Source organism: Beta vulgaris, chromosome 2 (genome assembly GCF_026745355.1).
Source record: "Beta vulgaris subsp. vulgaris cultivar EL10 chromosome 2, EL10.2, whole genome shotgun sequence".
Classification (NCBI taxonomy): domain Eukaryota; kingdom Viridiplantae; phylum Streptophyta; class Magnoliopsida; order Caryophyllales; family Amaranthaceae; genus Beta; species Beta vulgaris.
In genome coordinates, this window is record NC_079203.1 from 954827 (window position 1) to 975604 (window position 20778).

Below are 20778 nucleotides of genomic sequence, written 5' to 3' on the forward strand. Positions count from 1 at the left end.
GATCACTAAATAGATTTAGCTCGTTACGATATTAAAATAGTTTGTTCTCCTCTTAACTTTGATCATCATCTATTTTAAATTAGAATTAGGCGGTCTCTTTGAAAACCAACTCTTTACGGGACTGGTTTAGGGTTGGCGGCAATTTGTGGTTTTGTAGTTTCTATGCAATTTAAATCGCTCTATTCAGTCAAGGAGTGAGAAAAAGTAAAGAAGAAGAAGATGATGATGGGGCAGAAAGAGGAGTATCAACATCACCCAGCAGTAGACAATCTACTCACTCTCTTCACTAAAGCTCACCACGATCTCTCACTACTTCACTTCAAACTCGACAAAGAATTCCAACAAATTTACCCAGATAATGTAAACCCTTTTTTCATCCACTTTCTTATTAATTTATGAGTCTATCAACTAATTTCTGTTTTTCCAAATTCAAATGTCAAATGGGTACTTCCAAGTTTCCTTTTTTCTTTTAGTTTTTGTGGGTATGAATTTTTTTGGTACAATTTAGATGAGAAATTTTGGAAATTTGATAATATCATTGTTATTTCAGGCAAATCCTATGAAACTTGTGGGTCGAATTAAGAAAGTTCAGGATGAACTCTCTTCTCTCAAAGATCAGTGTCGCCAGCTTCTCATTGCTAAGCAGGTTTGCTCTATTTTTAATAAAAATTGTTTTTTTAAAAAAAAATCATTTATTTTGCAGTTATCAGCTTATTTCCGGATAATTGATGGTGGGTTTGAGGGTTTTAATGGGGTTAATTTGAATTTTGATTGTTCATGTTGTTTCTAGGTTTTTGGGGGAGAAGTGAGTGTTGTGGATTTATTTTTGTATGTATATGTAAGACAGGAAATAATGCTGTGAAATGCTCAAAAGTTGGGTACTAAGTCAGTTGATTGTTATATTATTACATTCTAGAAGTAAAGGTGTTTGATATAATTGGTTCAAACAGATTGGAGAGGAATGATAATGTATGTTGTTGTCCTATATTGTCATATTTTCATGTTAGCTGCCTAAGACCCGCACCGTTTCAAAGCGTGAAATCCTGAATCAATTGATGTTCTCTTTAGAAATGTTTAATTGTTCATGGAAATAAGAGAAGCAATATGCTGATGTGTTTCTGCAGATTACTTGTTGGTTCATGCATATTTGTATTTGACTGTCTTAGTGGTTATGCCATTTGTTACTCAGGTGTTTGACATTGCAGGACTTAATTGATAAGGCGAGTTCCATTCTTGTTGGCAATAGGAGCATGGTGCAGCGTATGCAAGCTTCTGTTGGCATTCCGGTGACTAGTGATTCTGAAGATGCTGCCTTTACCAGCTTTAATCAGGTTATAACTGCTTGTCTTTCACTTTATGGAGAACGGATATGTTCCCTGCAAGAAACCAGCAATGGCTTCTGTATTTTCCTTACCCTTGTAAGGAGATGCTTATATGTAAGCTAATTGGTAATATTGCTAGGCAGAGATATGCTTCTTTTATTGCCATACTTTGTTCTCTGTGTGTGTGTGTGTGTCAACGTGTGTATGTTCCCTTCTTTTCATCTATTTATTTCAAAGGTTCTCTTTTCCAAGTGATGTTTGGAGAATCGCACCACTTGCCAGCAAGCAACCTAGATCAAATTAAAGGCAAATGGCAGGCTCTTGTAGCAACTGCTAGCAGCTATGTTACTTGAACTCTTCATTTTATTAGATTTACCCGAGTCGGATCCTCAATGCTCCAACTAGGGTATAAACACTTTGGCACTTCATTTTGGGACAAAATCATGTTTTTTTTAAAAAAAAAAATTGACAAGTCGGACACTTGACACTTAAGCTACCTGTGTCCGACAAAATATGGGAGTCCGATTAACATAGGCTATCAGAAAGCATCCACTCGGCTATTCTGAGGAGCTTGCAATGCTTGTCCTTGCCACATTATTTCTCCTAAAATTCTATTATGTTTTAGTTGCATACTGTCTGGCTTCTGCAGTAATTCATTACTTCCCACTTTGATAAGGTCATAACTGCTTGTCCTTGCTTTGTGGAGAGTAGATTTTTGAATTGCTTGCCAATTTCTTGCATGAACCAGTAATGGTTTGTCCATTTTACTTACCCCACCTTGAGCAGGAGCCTCTTTACAAGCACTGGGGTGGTAATTTGCTGATCGAAGTACCCTTGAAATGTTATGTTATATGTAATCTAGTTAGTAACAGTGCTTGGCAGTGAAATGCTTCTATTTATTGGTTTTTGCCTTCAATTGATTTCGCAAATTCAGTGTGTTTCAACACAAAAATGTGTTCCTCTTTTTTGTTTTGTCTTTTTGTGTGGATCTGTGTTAAGGTTGTCTTTTTTCCAAGTGGTGTTTGGAGTTTTTACACCACTTGCCAGCAAGCAACCTAAATCAATATGGGGCAATGCTCTCCCGTGTTAACTGCTAGCAGAAAGCATCTGCTCAGCATTTCTGAGGGGCTTGTAATACTTGTCCTTGACAGATTATTTCTCTTGATGTTGTTCAATGTTCTTTTGTATACATATCTTCCTGCAATAATCCTAGATCATCTATGTTTTTTATCCGCTTCATTTGTTCATGCAGATTATCGAGGAATGGACAACTCATGTTAGATCAAGAACAGGTATAGATCCTTGAATGTGACAATTATCAGTTACTTTGGTTTTAATCTCTCGTTCCTTTGTGAAAGATAAGAGATAAAATCGATAACAAGCACGCCTCAAGGCAGCACCTCAATTTTCTGTATACCTCATTAATACTTTTCGTCAGTAGGACTGTAGGAGGCTTGTGTTCATGGCGGTAGGCATATAAAATTGAAAATCTTTGAGAGTACTCCGCTACTGGGATTTTTTCTCCATTAACACTATTAGGGATTCTAAAATGTAGTAGTAACTGCCAACAGACTCTTAAAACTTTCTCAATCAAAGGTGTAGCGACTTCTCGTCTATGTAAATGTTTTATGCGGCCATCTCAGAGCCACATTTGAGAATGTGTGGTAATCTTGCAGGATATGAAGAGGACAACGCCGTGCCAGAAAATATTAACGATTTGCTGTTTGCGTCAATTGTTAGAAGCAATTAATGGTCCTTTTTCTGCTTATTGCTCGATATGGTGGCAAAAGAACGAAGAGGTCCACATGCCTAGTGACACAAATGCACCACTTGTACAAATTACAAACACCTTGTTTCTTCTCAGGAATTTGAATCCTCTAACCTCGATGCAACTAGTGATTTGAGTTTGATTCAAATTGTAAGCAGACTGAATGCATCATAGTGTTCAGGGCTGGGAAAATATGTCTGTAGCTGTATGACCTGTATCAATATTAATAATCTTTTGTTCTACTGGTGTTCATACTCCCAAAAATTCTGGCTGTGTCTTCATATGTTGATTACCGCTTCAGGTTATTTGTACGTCTGAGAAACGTCTTTTGGTGCAATTTTAAGAGCTGCAGTTCCTTACTGTATTTTTATATGCAGAAGCATGTGGTTTTTCCTTTATGATTCTTTATTGCTATTCATCATCACCTCCAGATGGTGTCTGTGTTTAACATTCTAATGGTAGACATGGACCAAAACGCAGCCCAAAAAACATAAAACGCATGAAAGTAATGTACATCAACTGTTCTCCAATGAATATGTGAAATTAATGTACATCAATTGTTCTCCAATGAACATTGATCTTGACGATTCTTCGTTGTTAACATCTTTTTAGTTTGTTTATTGCAGATATTTCTTTGTTCATTGTGTTTTCTTTGTTTGTTCTTTAGGCTGAGTGGTTGTTCATCAGATATTTCCTCTTATGTTCATCTTTTTTTTTTCCTTGTTTATTGCTGATTTAGATGTTCATCAAGTCTTATGTGTTGTTTTTTTGTTCTTTTGCTTAGTTTGTTCATTGAGGATGTTTTTTTCATTGTGTTGAATGGTGCGCACCATTTAGATGATAGACTCATGTCCACCATCTAATTTGCTGGTAATAATGCGGTAACAGACATTTATTAAGAAAAATACATATGTGACGTTACAATTGCTTCATCGTGGACATTGACATTAGATCTTCCTTACAAAATTACATTAAATTTATTACTGATAACATCTATAACCACATGCTAAACTGGTCGGGAATTTTCTGCTTTGAAAAGTAACGTTACAGTGGAGATGTAAAACTTTACTAGGATAATCAATTACGGTTCCTTTTTCCCCCTTGGAAGTAACCTAATGCAGAAACAGCAATGTTGCCAGTTAGTGATGCCCTTGCCACAGCTCAAGTATCTTGTTTGATAGGTTGACATACGGTGTGAACTTAGTAACCTGCTTTCCTGAGCAAGATCATTCTCAGACTTGGCGTGCAACTATAACAGAACTAGGCACCTTAATTGTGTTCGCACCATATCTCACCACACCTAGGCCAATGTATCAAAAGATCACCTGCTGGCTATAACAGAACTAGGCACCTTAATTGTGTTTGCAACATATCTCACCACACCTAGGCCGATGTATCAAAAGACCACCTGCTGGCTAATTTGGTTGGAATGTGATATCGACCAGACGACGACATATGGTGCCATTGTGAATCATTACCTATTAAAGATGGACAATTCAAAATATCATCCACAAAACTTAACATTCTGTCTTTAGTAAGTTCACCCACTCAGTAGAATAATTTTTCTGCAACTTCATAGTCTCTCTGTCTGAAATTCCACATCAGATGGATCATGTAAGGAAGCACAAAGTAAGCAAGTGGACAAGACTGGCAAAGTTTATTTTAATACGAGTCCAATATGGTCAAAGTGCTTGAATATTCTGATAACATACCATTAATTTATACAGCAAGAAATAACAAGAGAAATGGGAACACACATACTCCATCGAAAACATTTACCATGGTATTAATACTATACTCCCTCTCAAAAAATTAGATTCGGTAACAGCAAACTGTAACTAGGTTTTCACAGCACAGCTAAAGTTCCTCTAGAGTCCCATAGAAGCAGGAACCTTTTATCTGAAGCTACAATATCTCATCCGCATGAATATGGAATAAGATGTTTATTAACCTATGACTAAAATGTACAAGTGAATCTACAATTTGAGCTCAATTACCCCAGCCCACATGCCTAAATGGGAAAAATGAAGGATAAAGTTTTATGTCTATTAAATAGAGAAAACTGCTCAACAGAGGACGACTTATGGGTCACAATTTACATACAGGATGCTGCTGCTTGCTCAAGTAATTTGTCTTGGGTGGAATGAAGCAAATCTGTCATCATGCCAATGTCGCTCTTTTGCCTTTTGCATCTCTAGACTGCAAGCAGTTTATAAGTCATGTTAGTGGTTTAATCCATTCTATACAGTAAAATTTGACAGAAGTTAATGCTCAAGTGTCGATGACTATAATCAAGCTATGTGAAGAGCCTTGCCAGAAACCCATAAACCTCCCATTCTTGCATCAGCATAGGATATTGATCCTCAGATTTTCAAAGATGTTAATTTTTGCCTAGAGCTGATATTTGTTGCATCTATCAAAATAATATATATAGCTCTTTATATGTTCCACTTTTAAGCTTAATATGAGTATGAGGCTAAAGCTTATCAGGTCTAAAGTGTGTGAGCTTTGGATCTTTGCTTGTCTTGAGCCTCAACTCTTGGTGTTTAGAGCCTCAGTACTTCCATATTTTAATATAAAGCGATTACAATTGTCTTAAAAAAAATGAATTCCCAGGTTTGAGCATTGAGTAGGTCAAATCTTCAAATCTTTATGTGAAAATAGTCCCTGATATATTCAGTGCAAGTTCTTCTCTGGAATCTATGGTATCTATGCTGAGAAAAAATGAAGTTCCCGTGCGTGGAAAAAGAAGTATGTAATTACTATTTCGAAAACACACCTGTGCAGCAACAGATCTTTTTGCATCCAAAAATTGGTGATAAATGGCATAAAGCCTGTGTTTCTCAGACTCTGAAACTGATGGTTTAGCCTTGGACGCGATAGACTTCAACAATTGATCTGTAATAACGGGTGATGCTCCTGACTTGCCATCATATCCACTGTCAAGAAGCTCCTGAACTGCAGCTAATTGGGCATCCGAGAGAAGAGCTTGGAGATCCGCACCACTAAAGCCGTCAGTCATATATGCTATTGCATCCAAGTCAACATTATCTCCCAAGGGTAGCTAAACAAAAAAGAAGTCACGAGACAATTTAGAAAAGGAAAATTCCATCTAGTCCCACTCAGTTTTTGCAAATTCCATTTGGTATCCAGATTTTAAGAATTGTCCAACTAATACCACTATAATACACCCTAATTGCTACCATGACTATACCGTTAATAAAAAGTTAGGAAACATTAAGTTAGCTAGTTATGTTAAGTTAGATCCCTTAAAATAAAAAGGTAAAAACATTAAAGCCTAATTACTAACCTTACTAGGTAAACCCATTTACCGTCCTCCCCATTCTTACTGCTCAAAATACAAAAACAAAACAATAACCCATCGAAAATCCTATCCTTTCTTTGTTGCTCTGTTTTCTTGGTTGGTGTAAATCTAGTTTAGCATTTGGTATTTCCTACAGTTGACGATTTTTTGCTGAAATTGCATGCTTGGAATTGTTTAAGAGTAATTTTAGCATTTGGTATTTCTTTTGTCATGTACTGTAACCGTGGATAATTCAAATCAATGACTTCAACAAATTTGTTATGTATAATGTCTACTGTGCCTTTGCTTGATTGGTGGGGTGATGGTGTAGTTTGACATGTGTTGCTTGTGATTTGTGCTGCACTAATTCTTATATATATAGTTAGCTAGTTATGCTGCACTTTATTTACTCAGCAAAACGCTTAGGTTTCTCGTCGTCAAACACGTACCCACAGGTCCCAGGAAGAAAAGATTCTCAAGTAACTTTCATTTAGCAATACATTGTAGCAGTCTAGCAGAGGAAAAAAGTTTGGTGAAAAGTTTGGTGATTACAACAGGTAGCAGCCACATATTACCCTCTAAGCCACAATAAACAGCACGTTATCAAGGGGGAAACAATTCCAAATCTGAAACTTCCCGGGGTGGGATATTGGGGGGATTTACCTTTCTAGAGAGAACTCTAAGAATATCCAATCTGTCATGCAAAGAAGGAAAATCGCAGAAAAGCAGACGATCCAGTCTACCAGGTCGTAGCAAAGCAGCATCAAGTAAATCAGGTCTACTGCTTGACAAAAAAAATCAGCATCAGTTCATTTGCACACATGAGGTAACAAAAAGAAAGTCAAAATTTAAGAATAAGCACATCGCACTACTGTCCATTATAGTCTACAATCAGATAAAATTAAATTGTAGTATAATCAAGCACTGAAATCTGAAACTTAGCAAAGAACATATCTACAAGAGTCTGTAGATCATATAATATGTTGAGGAGTACTCTAGGAAACTAGGATGCCTCATGACTCATCAAAAACAAGCACACTGGAAACGTATTCCCACCATCCCAACTTTTCTTCCATATTCCTTTCATGGATGGCCCTAATTATTGTCCAATGACGAAGTTCAGTCATTTTGTCGTCATTCGACATTTCGAAGATCTTATGTACGCTCTACCTAAAAAGACTAAATCTTCATCGTTAATTACCATGTGAATGAAGAGGAGCCCGTAAGTAAAGCCTTATGTTGCGTAAAGCAAGTTTTGGAAAGGCCACCAGTCCACACAGAATCATAAGAAAATACATGTTCAACATCAATGTTTCCCTCGTTCTTTACTACATGCAACATTGGACTTCTCTTGGTCAAACTTATGTAACATCTGACTACAATTTTGTTACTAACATATATAATTATGATGTAGGATCTTCATAGATTCATTTTGATTTATATTTTCACGATATAAAGATTTTATAATATCTATAGATGTAGATAAAGATATTAATCGTGTCAAAGACTTATCATGAAGATTGTGAAAAGTCCAATGTTGCACGTATTAAGGAACGGCGGAAGCATACCAAGGTCAGGACTTTGTAGCATAGGAAAGATTAGCAGCAAGGTGGAGACAAGGAGGCAAACAGTCCATGATTGTGTAGGCCACTTTGCTAATGCAGAAGTAGAATGGTGGAAGACCTGCTTGGACTTCAGATATGCAAATGTCATTCGGATATTATGGGAATTTAAGTTTAGCCAATTGCAAAAGCCACAATTCAGGGAAAAAGATAAGCAACCAAGAAAAGGAGGAACTTAATTTTCAGTATGAATCCATTTCCCAGTGACTCTTCAGTGTTCTCAAACCTCCCAGCCCTCAACCCTCCCCTATTCCCCTCCATCAAAAAAGGAACCAGATAAAAAATTATTTTCCTCTCATTCAATTCTTTCTCTATTAGACAACAACTTTGAAAAAACAACCTCTTCTTATCAAACATAACTTTGTATACACGTTCTACCTAAACCCTGTGTAATCCGCACTGATTGCTGTTGTTGTGCATATCTAGTTAACTGCATACAACATAGAAGGAATCAGAGTATCAACTTACACCCATGCTTGTCGAACAGAGAATGCCTTGGAAAAGGTTACGAGAACAACATTACCGATTATTATACAAAAAAGCTCTTGCAGGAAAGGAGCTGCATTAGCATTTGTATCTCACTAAAGAAAGGATAAAATTAACCAAAAAGAAAGTTTGAGGTAAACATTTAGGAGTGAAAGCAGTATTAACCTTGTTGCTGCAAAAACAAATACACCAGATAAAACTTCTACGCCATCTAATTCAGTCAGGAACTGCAATACAATGAGGAGAGTAATTTTGGCATGTTAGAAAGACCATGGCAATTTTAATCCCTCACACTTATAAAAGTAGACAACATATCTCAATGGCGAGAAAAGCTAGAAATAAAAACCTGGTTAACAACACGATCAGTGACTCCAGTGTTATCATGTCCTCTCTTAGGGGCAATGGAGTCAAATTCATCAAAAAAAAGAAGGCATGGAGCAGCAGCAGCTGCTTTGGAGAATACGTCTCGAACCTGAAAGTGAGTACAATCATTAAAAGAAAAGGCAATATACTGGCCCTAATGAGTACAGAGTGCAAAAAGACGAGTTCTTAGAAGTGCACACTTAATGTTCATTGGTAATATTACATTAACAACAAGACCACCATTTCCTCCCAGCCATGTGATCTGGAAGACCATAAATTTCATAGAAAACCCTAACCTACTTACAGTTGTAAGAACACTGTAAGCTATAGTATGACCAGCAGTGTAGCTCATACAAGCCAATAATTGATAGTGGAACTATGAGAGTTTACCAATCCAGTCCAACACCAAACTGAATAACCATAAGACATGGCAAAGTAAATTTTGGTGTAGAAAGCTATACTCATATCAAAATTTCCACAGGCGCAGACAACAATAGGCAGAAATTATAATCAATGCATAAGACAAAGAGAAATAACATAATATATAAAAATAAAAGACATAAGAGATGATTTTGTTATAACATGTTAACTTGTATTAAATTGATCAAAATCTGCCAAGAAAATCTACAACTGGCAAGGGAAATAAGGAAAACACAAATTTGCATTCTTACAGCTTGTTCAGATGCACCAATGTATTTATTCAGCAGCTCAGGCCCTTTTACTGATATAAATCTGAGTGAAGAAGCAGCAGCAGCTGCCCCGACAAAATGAGTCTTTCCACAGCCGGGAGGGCCATATAACAGAACATTTGTCCGCATCCTTAGAGGAGATTTACCAAATATAGTTGGAAATTTTGAAGGTAGTTCAATCATCTGTTAACAAACAGGAATATAAAGAAATTATTCAGATGTAATCCAGTACCAGAGAGAGGTCACTAGGTTGAGCATCATCGAAAGCAAAGTGCATAATGATAGTGTAGATAAAGATGCTTCAATGTTGTAAGCAGCAGACTAATTCAACAAAGGGAAGATAATGATGGCATGATGCTCTCTATAGCTACTGCTTAGATTGATCAACATTCAATCGAAGGTCGCAGCTGTATCATCATGATTAAGAATCTTAAGAGGACAAAGACAGTACAAGCAACATGTCTTGGAACATATTGACTTCAAAAATTCAAACTAGAAAATCCTTTCCATGATACATAAACAGCTACTTAGTTTGATAGAAACGGCGGTGATAGTAATGGATTTGCAGGTTATTTTGTAAGAAACATGTCAATGTCCATGGCAATGTAAATTTACTCTAAAGCAAGAGTTCTTCTTAAGTTTTAATTACCAGTGGTACTCATGCCATTTTAAAAGGGGTATTGAGTGAAGATAGAAATAAAATGAAGGAAACCCCATATTTTAAGATAAATAACATTGTCATGGACTTTACCACTTTGGCATGAGGTTTTCCTTTGCAAATAAAAAAAATTCATCATCATTTCCATTCCTATAGTTTACAACCGTCTAGTAAACAGAGCGTAAATGGTAATGCCTCCACATTAACTTATAATACATGACAGATAGCCTATCTACCCCTATATGGCTATATGACAATGGCACATCTAAATCTAAAAATAAATATTTAGTGCACTCAGACAATGTTTCCGGAAAAAACACATGCTTAAATAAGTCTCAGAAGATCTGAGATAATCCAAATGAAGATATCAATACAAATAGTACGCTGGCACAGTTTCAAATATTGTGTTATAGACGATGCTTAGACGAGTGAAAACATTAAACCTTTTGTTTTGTTCATTATGAACCATTGAAATAGACTTACAAATGCTAAATATCCAAAGCAAAAGTTTGAAGGTGTTCTATGGAGATAGTTATTAAGGTCCATGATCACCATGTTCTTCCTGATAATAAGTGGACACATACAGCAGTAAGTGGGAGACAAAAAAATATGATATCAATATAGTCAAGGAAAGAATATTCCTAAATGCTGTGATGTAGTCATGTAACTATCCAGGATCATTGATGCAGTTTTAGTCCTAGACCATCTACTAATTTTCCATTCCGTAAGGGGAGATAAGAAGCAGTAGATAAAAAAAGTTTTAGATAGACACCTCCTGGAATACCTCATGAAAAAAATACCTCATCGCGTAATCAATGTAGAAAAACAAGGATAAGCATAATTTACCAACCTCTTTAACGGCATTTCGAACATCATTAAGACCACCAATATCTTCCCAGCCAACACGGCCACCTTCAGATGGAGACTTGGTAATATCACGCATGGAGACAGGAAGGAAATCTTGTCTAGCTTGTACAAAGTCATCTGCAATTAAGCTCGGGTGTCTTCTCTCAACGGCTTCGTGAGAAGGCAAAAATCGACCAATAGCTGCATGGACACTCCTATCAACTAATATGCCCTGCAAAATCTCTCCTTAGGTTCAAAACTATATATAGCCCTGAAAGGACGAGAACCAAGAACTAAAAAGAAAAAGTAAAAGAATAGAAAGATCAGAAGCTAAAGATCACGGCTGACATTAGTGGCTCCAACTCTGGACACAAAATCAGTTTATAACTAATATTTGGGTCCGGGCAATGCCCCGGGTTGGTATTGTGTTTCCGAACTTGATATGCATTTTTTCCCATTCCCACTAATATATATTAAGGAAAACTCAATATTTAAAAGGTACAAATATATTAATGTGGATACTTAAAGCATAATTAAAAGTTGGTTGAGATGGTAATTGTGTCATGTATAATAGCAAGAGGTCAGGGGTTCAAATCTTGTTGCAATCTAATTTTACTTTTGTTAATTGACGTGACTTAGGTACATGTTGGACAATTCTAGTGGAGTAACAGAGGTGCCACATGGCGTGTATATATTGTCACGCACGCCTTTTAATATATTTGTATAGATATTTCAACCCAGTGAGGAAACTTCTCTTGTCCTTTTTTCTGGGGGTGTGTGGAGGGGTTGGCAATTAGCAAGCAGTAAGGTATGATTTAAGTCAAAGAAAATGATGAAACTAAATAAATTTTCAGAAAAAACAACCATCTGGAGGAAAATGATTTTGAAATTAGAACCTCGGTATGGAATGATGAAATTTCTGAAACATCCCACAATGTTAATGACATAGTGTAAGACGGGAAAGATAATATCCTAAAAATAAAGGTGATGAACGGAACTATGTTAGAATGACCAATTATTTGGCTCCTACTTTAAAAATAGGAAAAATTCAAGTATTCTACGCAAGCAAGCACCTAACTAAAGTCAATTATATTATGCTACCAACTCCCTTAATTGTTAATAATTCCTAGAGTTGTTCTGCTCTCTCGACAAACATCTTGTCATACCTTTTTCAAAACATAATTAGTGTCAGTGAAACAATGGACAAGCTACAGACGCACTAAATTCTAACATCATAATACTTAATAGCACATAAGAACATGTTCATTTAAATTATGTATTACCAGATCATATGCATCATATCCATCACATTTTGAGGCTACATCTAGCAAAACATCCTCTGAACAGTGCAAGGAGCGTTTCTGAATTTCATGCCTCAAGATAGCCAGACGTTCTAAGGTAGAAGGAGCAGGAAGTTGTACATGAAAATCAAATCTCCCTAAATATGGCAAAAATCAACTATATCAGAGTCATGGTATCAAATGAAACACACAAAATGAAAAAAATATTGATTTGTGACTTCCTCACTAAATCAATTCCCTTCAACCGAAATTGGAAAATACCTGAGGACCTCAGTGACTGAGGTATGCTATCAAGAGCACGCACACATGCTATGAATGCTATAGGACCAAGGCCACATGATTGCTTTCTCTTTTCCTATTAGATCGAAATAAAGAAAGACAACAAAAGAAGTTAGCAAAATAAGTAATTCTTTGTCCCTAATCATCAGAGGCATCTCCAAAATGGGGAGAAATTATCTGAAAATTCGCAATTATGGGAATTACTCATAGCATGCAAAAGCCTACCAAGTCTTTTTAGTTTTGATAAGATTATTTGATTGCTCTCTAGTGTGTTCAACTGGTCTTCCATATGAGCTTACAATACAAGAAGATACGCAAATGACTTGCTTCTACTACAGAACGATCAAACACATCTATCCACTTATAATCAATATGAATATTCACACTTCAAGAATATATTACGCCTTGGCATGCTACCATAAAATTATCAAGCACAACATTAAAAAATGAAGGCTGCAGATATACATTACCCCATACTCATCCATGATTCCAGTGATAAATTCTGTAAGTGCGACCACTGAGGCAGATGTTTGAGATCCTTCAGCATCACTCGAGGATGTAATAATGCTATCAAGATCGTCAAAGATGACGAGAGATGGTGCATTATCCAGCGCATCTGATAGATAGTCACACAGTCTATTTCGGATCGACGTGACCTTTTCTACAGCCAGAGTTGAGCAAGGTACAAAAACTCTGAAACATGAAGCTCTGATAGTTTAAAACTTTGAGCAAAGACGTATTATTTTACTTCTCAATGTTGCGAAAGCATCCCAGGGGAAAATGCAGCAGAGATACTAAAGCAAAAACAATAAGTTTAGACAAGTAGAAATTTCATAAAGAGACAAACTATTACAAGTACAACTATAGAAGACAGACAAGGTATCCTCTTTTTGAAAACTAAAAATAATCTCAGACAAAGAAACTAAATCTAAAGTTGAACTGAATTTTAACGATAAAGAAAAATTTGCATACGTGTGAATCAAGATGTCTTTGTTCTCCTCCAGGGATTTTGCAGCAGCTGAAGCTAAAACGGTTTTTCCAGATCCCTAGTAATAAGATAACAAGCTCAATCAAACTCTAGCGGAAAAAAAAGAAGAAAAAAATATCAGAACAAATTCAAAGTACAGTTCGCTAAAGCGTTGATATTCCTCCAACTATCTACAGCTACAAAATAATAGATGAATGTGCTCATTAAATACAGAACAAAGTACAGTTCGCTAAAGCATTGATATTCCTCCAGCTTTATTGTTCTAATGAAGTCACTAAGATACAGATGTATGCATTCTATCTAGCCCCCTCACCATAATTGAGGCTCTGGCCTCAGGCTGTGGTGAAGAGTGGGGGGAGGGGGGTAGGCCTCGGATATATGCATCCTTTCCCATACAATGACAAAGAGGCTCTTTTAGACTTGCCCCTGAAAATGCAAAGAGGTTTTTTTGAGTAAAACTTGTTCCAAAAGGTGACTAGAAGGTCTTCCTTCTTTTGTTTACTCTTTGTAAAGATCAAACAAAAGATGGTTGGTAACTCAGTGTGCACGGGGCTAAAGAAATTCCTTCAGTAATAAAGATCAACGGCAATGCAGCCATATGCCCTCATCTCAAAAGGACAATCCACTGAGCCCCTCTCTTCCTACCAATATGCACAAATGAGAACTGAAGCTTCCATCACCTAGTCGGTAAGGAGAATAATCCTTCAGGAACTCAACACTGACAAATGCATCAAACTGAAAGAATGTAGAATAAGTTTTTCAACAGGAAATTCCATCAGGAGAAAAACTCATATGCAAGTGTTATCAGTGAGGTCAGTCTCAATTCTCTGTAGAAGGGTAGGTGTTAAGGTTTATTTGGTAAACAATTAAGAAATTATTGTTACCATTACTGCACCCTTATCAAACTTGCATGTTAAACTTATCATTTTTCTCAGAAAAATGCATAAAAGTTACATGTTGCAGATGCAAACTTACAGGAGGACCATATACTAGAACATGACCAGGTAATGGAAGGTTGAGATTACTGAACCATGTTCCACAAGCAGGAGATAACAGCAATGTCAATCCTGGTAAGAGAGAATAAATAAAAAGTACTAAGCATTGAAAGAACTTAGCTATTCCAGCAGAAAACACAAAACATGAAGCATATCCCAGTAAACAATTAAGATTTCCATGACAATCTAGAGTCTTAGATAAGGTAATCTAAGCATAAATCATTCACAACTATGTTTGGAAACTAACAAAATAAGGAGCCAGAATAAACTAGAAATTGAAAACCTCAGAGTGCACAAAAACTCCTGCCCTGTCTCTTTGAACTGCTGAAAGCCTAAAACCAAACAGCACCCTAATGCTTTTCTAAAATCCTACATGATAAAGCATTGTACATATATGTGTGTAAGATAAAGAAGTACCTACTATTTATGACATCTGAAGCTGCAATACCCATCCAACTCAAAGAAGAAATAGTAGACGTGGTGATTTGGTTGAAGGAATGATCTTGGCAAGTATTGTATGATACAGCACTGCCCATGCTCAAGTTTTCAGAAAATAGCCTCAGAACATCATGAGAACTAGTGACATGATCTCCCATTACAAGCTCATATGCACTATACTTTTGACCAAGCGAAGATTCACCAGAAGCGTTTAACACATATAAGATCTCATTTACTGAGTCAACCATCATTTTCCCTCTCAAAGAGTCAGTCGATGACTGCCATCTACCAACAGGCAGACAACTGCTAGTAGTCAATTCCAAGTGAAGAAAAGTTGTAGGACCCAAAACCACCGAAGTAGGCTTTACTCCAGTCATTGAAGTAATCGCATGGAACTGAGCCATTATCCATGCGTGAAGGAGGCTCTTTAATCGCTCTTTAGCATTGGAAGGGAAACCACTATCCTTTGCATTATCAGCTGATTCTTCGAAAAGAGTAGAGATAAGCTCCTCTTGTGATGAGATATCTGGTCGACCCATGTCACGAGTAGACCGATGAAACGAAAGATTGTCTTCTTTATTTGAACTGTCATCAAGAACTTCTGCATCATTGATCTGAGAATCCTGGCTATTTTGAAACACTATAAACTGGCAAGGGGAGAGTGAAAATGAAGGAATATCTTTCTTCAAATCATTGGCATATTTTTGCATATAAATCCCTGCAATACCAGCAAAGTTTTAAGACTTGAATCAGTAAAATGTAGACATAGTATTTCAACTGTTTAGAAGAATTGGATCCCCTGCAGGCTGTTGCCATTTTCACAAATGCATATACTGCAATTTGATATAATGGTCAGATCCGACAAGCAACTGCTCTTTACAAACACACTAAATTAGATCGATCAAGACATTTTGGAAGCCATAAACGACTAATCGATGCTCCAGCAAAAGCTAAAATAAATTTAACTTTTTCTGGAAAAAACCAGGAGGCAATTGTTTAAGTTCATATGACAATTTATTTATCAATCCTACAGTCGCAAATCAATGTCAAACCAATAACAGGACACCATAGAATATTTGAGTTCCTAATAAAGTCAAAATATCCAGGGCAAGTATGTAATGTCAAACGATAGTCAGGAACTAGAGAATATCATTCACCATATCCACTACAAAATATGCAACGAAAATCTTCCAGTAGTATCTATGAGACATCATACAGTAAATGTTTGCAGCACAATTTGCATGGTCATGAACCGGCATCTCTTATTATCAAGGCTTTATTTTCTCTCCACTTATGAAAGGTCAAGCTAAAAAAAAAAAAGAAGCCTTTGCGATACGAAGAGTGTAGTCTCCTCCTTTTTGTGTGTGGCCTCAGCACTCCCTTTAGACTGACAGGAAATTTTCCTAGAAGCAGCAACCCTAGAAAGAGCGCGTAATCTGGGTCGGAAATATTTTACTCCTCACATTTGGCTATAATCTTAAGAAGATTTATATTCTTTACCACAGAATACTGCAAAGATCGAGAAGGCAATTACACATCAAAGCTCACACTATAGGAGAGAACCCACTGGCCACTTGAATAGACCTATCCTTATAAAGTTCAGCAAAGACTATCCCCTCAGTCAGTTCCCAGCATCATAGTAAAACAATTGTAAGACTACACTTGTTTGTATAGAACATAGATCATTGCCAGAATTTCCTAAATTGAAAGAAACAAAAGAAACATAGCACTATAAAGGAAGTTACTCAAAACCAGAGAGGGAACATACATGAGTGGAAGCGTACTCTCAGATAGCGACATAAAGATCGAGAAAGCATGAGATGTCCTTTACCAACAAACTCACAGAACACGAGACGAACTATTGCGTAGCGAGAATCATCCTCATCAGTCAAAAGTTTACCACTTAGCTCCTTTGCAGAAGAAGATAACTGCTTCCTCGAAGTATTATTTCCAGATTTTTCCACTTTCATTTTTAAAGGCCTTCTAGGCACTATGACAACTACATGAAGAGAGTCAAACAAACAGTTTTTGGCTGTTTCTGGGTGAATTAAAGCAATAGATGTCATCTCAATGCTCACGTTTCCTCTTCCTAGATGGCTATCCTGATTTAACCTCTGTTTTGGGTCTTGAATGCGCAAAAGCGCCTTTCGGATGGTACGAGATTCATTTAAAGACTCCAAACTGGAGTCCTTGCACTGATCAGCAGATTTTCTACGCCTCTTCGGTGCAACAGCAACTTCAGATCCTGGAACAAGTTGCACTGCAAGATTTGTGCAATTAGCATCAAGAAATAAATACTACAGATTCTTTTCAACAGCAAGTTCAGATAGAGAAGACAACAAAGGAGTAAAGAGGTAACACAAATATCCACCTTCCCCCCAAAAGAAAATAAAATTGACATGCACTGTTGCACAAAGATGCATGTCTGCAAGCAAAAACACACATACAGATGAAATAGGATACTGATATACAGCTGTCTAATACTGAGATGATTTTTTTTATCCAAAATACGCCTTTTAAACTTATTATACAAAACAGAGAAAGTAAATAACCTCCTCACACAATTACAGTCGAACACAATACCAAGTCCTAAAATCTTTGGATGGAAAAGTGGGTTCTTCCGACACATGCCACACCAAAGCATTATTACAAATGCCTTACCACGTTCTGAAGAAATATGTGCTATAACTCTTAGTCTTTCATTATTAATCCTAAGTTCTAATTTCATCATCCTGATAGATGAACAGAGAAGATAAGCTTGGAAAACTACACTTTACTAGGAGATTAAAAGTATGATGCCTGAAACAAAGGGATTCATGGCTTAGTGACTAAGTCAATCAAGTACTATCTTTGTCCTTTTGTAATCAACACAATTCCAATTTCATGCTTGCAAATGCAGAACTTTGACCATTTATATCATTTGTAATCTACACTCTACAGAGTTGATATTAATATTATCAAAAAATATAAAAAAGAGACGAATCTAACAAGATCCACAATGCTATGTTTTTCCTTAAGTACAAATTAGAAACAATTATCAAAGTACAATATGTGAGAAGCACAAAAGTACAAAGTGAATAGAGTAAAAGAAAACAGAGGGAGTTAGGCCCTGTTCTTTGGGACTGGACTGGTCTGAATTAAACTGAATGGAATTTTGAAACTGTGAGATGAACTGAACTGAACTAAATTTCCATTAAGTCAGTCCAAAAGTACAGGGCCTAAAGATCTAATTTGGTCGCAAGCTTATAAAACTGGTTAGTGAACTGAATGGAATTTTGAAACCGCCAATGATTAATGAAATGAAAGATGAAACTATTTCACGAACTGTGTCAAATAGAGTATAACTGGTTATATGAATGTTTCAACACAAAGATCAGCTTAACAAGGCAGAAAGTTGCCACTACAATCCACAAAGTTTGAAAACAACTACTCAGTTATACCAATATTCAACACTGTCATGCGTGTCACCATATCATTTTACAGCAAATTCAAAGATGAGAACCAAAGAAATCCATAGAGAGACCAGGCATCATCTCTTACCCACATTTCTATCGGGCAACATTGAGACCACAGTAAAAGTAACAATTCGATGGCCATGCAACCACAAAGGAAAACTCGTCTTTCCCTGGATGATCCGTATCTGTTATAGTCACCAAAAATTCATGGTAAACATCACCATAGTCCATTCAATAAAATATTATACATGCATGCTTAACTTACATGACAAAGAAGTTTGTTCACAATAGAATAGCAGAAGATTAGCATTCCAAATGGATAATTTGGATATTCGCATTCCAATAGAATTTCAGGTTTGGTTTCTCTATGTAGTGCATGACCCCAAATAGTTCAAAGTTCAGATCCAGATACAGCCAAAATATAATAGGAATACATGAATCTTAGTTGAAACTTAAAAAGCACAAAACTGAAATATCACAACTTCTTCACCAAACATTAGTTTTTTTTTTTCTTTTTCCACAATCGATTCCATCTTTTTCTGGCCAGAGATCAAAGTTTTAACTTTTATCATAAAAAATTCATTTTTATGCAAAAAAAAGAAGACCTGGTTCAAGATAGCAGCCTCAGCACTCTCAGCATTTAACTCAACAACTTCCCAGTCATCTTCCGCAGCAGGTTCAATTGTAACAAGGCTAGCCTTGGGCACGTTAGGAAGAGCTCGAACTTGAACAATTGTACCATCCGGCAAACCGATACAACCAGCAAACTCTTGAGCTATCTGCAATTAACACCAAATTCAGTATAATCAACAAAATAAAGTTCCAGCAACCAATTTACTTTTACTCAAAATCCGAAGATCATCAATAAGATTAAGTTTTCAAGCAGCTCTGATTAATTCTCACTTGATCAAGAACAATCAACAATTCAACCACAATAACAGAAACAATAAAATTCGACAATTCAAATTGAATTCAAAGTTATTGTTCTCGTACTTTATGACATTAAAAGAACACCAAATCATATTGAAATTCTACATATCACCATAATAAAATAAAAAAATAAACTGACTACTTTTAAAAAGTATTATTATTACAATTAAATCCTCAAGTAAAATACAGAATTACACTGCAATTCTACCAAATTTCAACGCACTTTCTATTTGCTTTCATTAAATCCTCAAGTAAAACACAAAATTACACTGCAATTCCACCAAATTTCAACGCACTTTCTATTTGCTTTCATTAAATCCTCAAGTAAAACACAGAATTACGCTGCAATTCTACCAAATTTCAACGCACTTTCTATTTGCTTTCATTAAATCCTCAAGTAAAACACAAAATTACGCTACAATTCTACCAAATTTCAACGCAGTTTCTATTTGCTTCCACACGCATCGCGTATATATAAGACTAATATCTAACAAATTGAAACAAGATTTCGGACATAATTGAAGAATTTACAATTTAAAACACGAGCATAAACAAAACAAAAAAAAAGCTGATAGAACAAAAATTCGAGATTACAGAAACATCAAATGAAAATAAGAAGAGAGAGAGAAAGAAAAAAACCTCGATGGCGGAAGAAGAGGAGGAAGAACCACACCAGGAAACATGCCAATGGCGGTCGTCGGAGAGAGAACGAAGTTGGAGAGGAATGAGATGAGGAAGGCGATGATCAGGATGAGTAGATTCGAGAGTTTGGAGGAGAGAGAGTGGGAGTGAGACATAGCAGTTTTCTACTCCAGCTACCACTCGTACCTCCAACTCCATTTTTATCGACTCTGCTTCTTACAAGACGGTGTGAGTGAGTGACTCGGTGAGAAATCCGGGTATAATGGATGCAGAAGTTTTCTATTTGGCTACTTTCGATGCAAGTTAGAACTTAGAAGGAAAGGATGAGCCGATGAGGAAAGGTTGGAAGGAGTGCGCACATTTTGAGTTGAAAGAAAACGGGTCCCATGATAACAGACATTGCTTGAGTAATCCACCGGGTAGACTACCCGCTACTAATAGACAATTAAAATATTAGTATTTAAGTCTAGTTGGATTCCACTATCATAATTACCACAACCTTATATTATGGGGTGGGTAGTCTACCCGGTGGGTAAACCAAGTTTTTTCCCCATGAGAACTACTTGTGCATCGAAAATCATATGTTATAGTCCGTTTTTATTTGATGCAGTCAGTTTTCGTATGAAATAGTCACTTTTTACATAGTTAGTTTTTGTATTACATATTTAATTTTCTGATATAGTCAGCTTTCA

At 36.4% G+C, this 20778-nt stretch overlaps 2 protein-coding genes across 6 annotated transcripts; one reads left to right on the forward strand and one right to left on the reverse strand.

Moving 5' to 3' along the window:
* The first annotated feature begins 128 nt into the window (after nt 1-128).
* On the forward strand, nt 129-3462 carry LOC104884833 (hypothetical protein). Its single transcript, XM_010669531.4, has 5 exons — nt 129-360; nt 551-646; nt 1206-1331; nt 2575-2614; nt 2999-3462. The coding sequence occupies exons 1-5, from the start codon at nt 220-222 to the stop codon at nt 3070-3072; spliced, it is 477 nt and encodes a 158-aa protein (XP_010667833.1). The 5' UTR covers nt 129-219; the 3' UTR covers nt 3073-3462.
* Nucleotides 3463-3964: 502 nt separating this feature from the next.
* LOC104884832 (peroxisomal ATPase PEX1) lies at nt 3965-20436 on the reverse strand. Of its 5 annotated transcripts, XR_788784.4 has the most exons (18): nt 20084-20434; nt 19120-19293; nt 18600-18699; nt 16828-17319; nt 15043-15777; nt 14602-14693; nt 13611-13684; nt 13109-13331; nt 12621-12714; nt 12342-12496; nt 11063-11290; nt 9537-9737; nt 8849-8974; nt 8668-8729; nt 7058-7175; nt 5870-6154; nt 5194-5289; nt 3965-4568 (listed from the first exon to the last, which is right to left on the reverse strand). XR_788784.4 is itself a non-coding variant. In XM_010669528.4 (17 exons), the coding sequence occupies exons 1-17, from the start codon at nt 20282-20284 to the stop codon at nt 5251-5253; spliced, it is 3399 nt and encodes a 1132-aa protein (XP_010667830.1). In that variant the 5' UTR covers nt 20285-20434; the 3' UTR covers nt 4852-5250. The 5 variants fall into 5 exon arrangements, 2 of the variants coding, with proteins under 2 accessions (XP_010667830.1, XP_048494013.1); XM_010669528.4 differs by lacking the exon at nt 3965-4568 and having other exon boundaries at nt 4852-5289; XR_788786.4 differs by lacking the exons at nt 3965-4568; nt 5194-5289 and adding an exon at nt 7963-8086 and having other exon boundaries at nt 6132-6154; nt 20084-20436.
* Nucleotides 20437-20778: the final 342 nt, after the last annotated feature.

Excerpts from the sequence above, each read along its gene's own strand:
- LOC104884832 (XM_010669528.4), bottom strand. The coding sequence starts at position 20,284 with ATGGAGTTGGAGGTACGAGTGGTAGCTGGAGTAGAAAACTGCTATGTC. Across the intron at positions 18,700-19,119 it reads AGGCTGCTATCTTGAACCAG|ATACGGATCATCCAGGGAAA; the intron begins GTCTTCTTTTTT and ends TGACTATAACAG. Across the intron at positions 15,778-16,827 it reads GAGAGTACGCTTCCACTCAT|GGATTTATATGCAAAAATAT; the intron begins GTATGTTCCCTC and ends CTGGTATTGCAG.
- LOC104884833 (XM_010669531.4), top strand. The coding sequence starts at position 220 with ATGATGATGGGGCAGAAAGAGGAGTATCAACATCACCCAGCAGTAGAC. Across the intron at positions 647-1,205 it reads AGCTTCTCATTGCTAAGCAG|GACTTAATTGATAAGGCGAG; the intron begins GTTTGCTCTATT and ends TTGACATTGCAG. Across the intron at positions 2,615-2,998 it reads TCATGTTAGATCAAGAACAG|GATATGAAGAGGACAACGCC; the intron begins GTATAGATCCTT and ends GTAATCTTGCAG.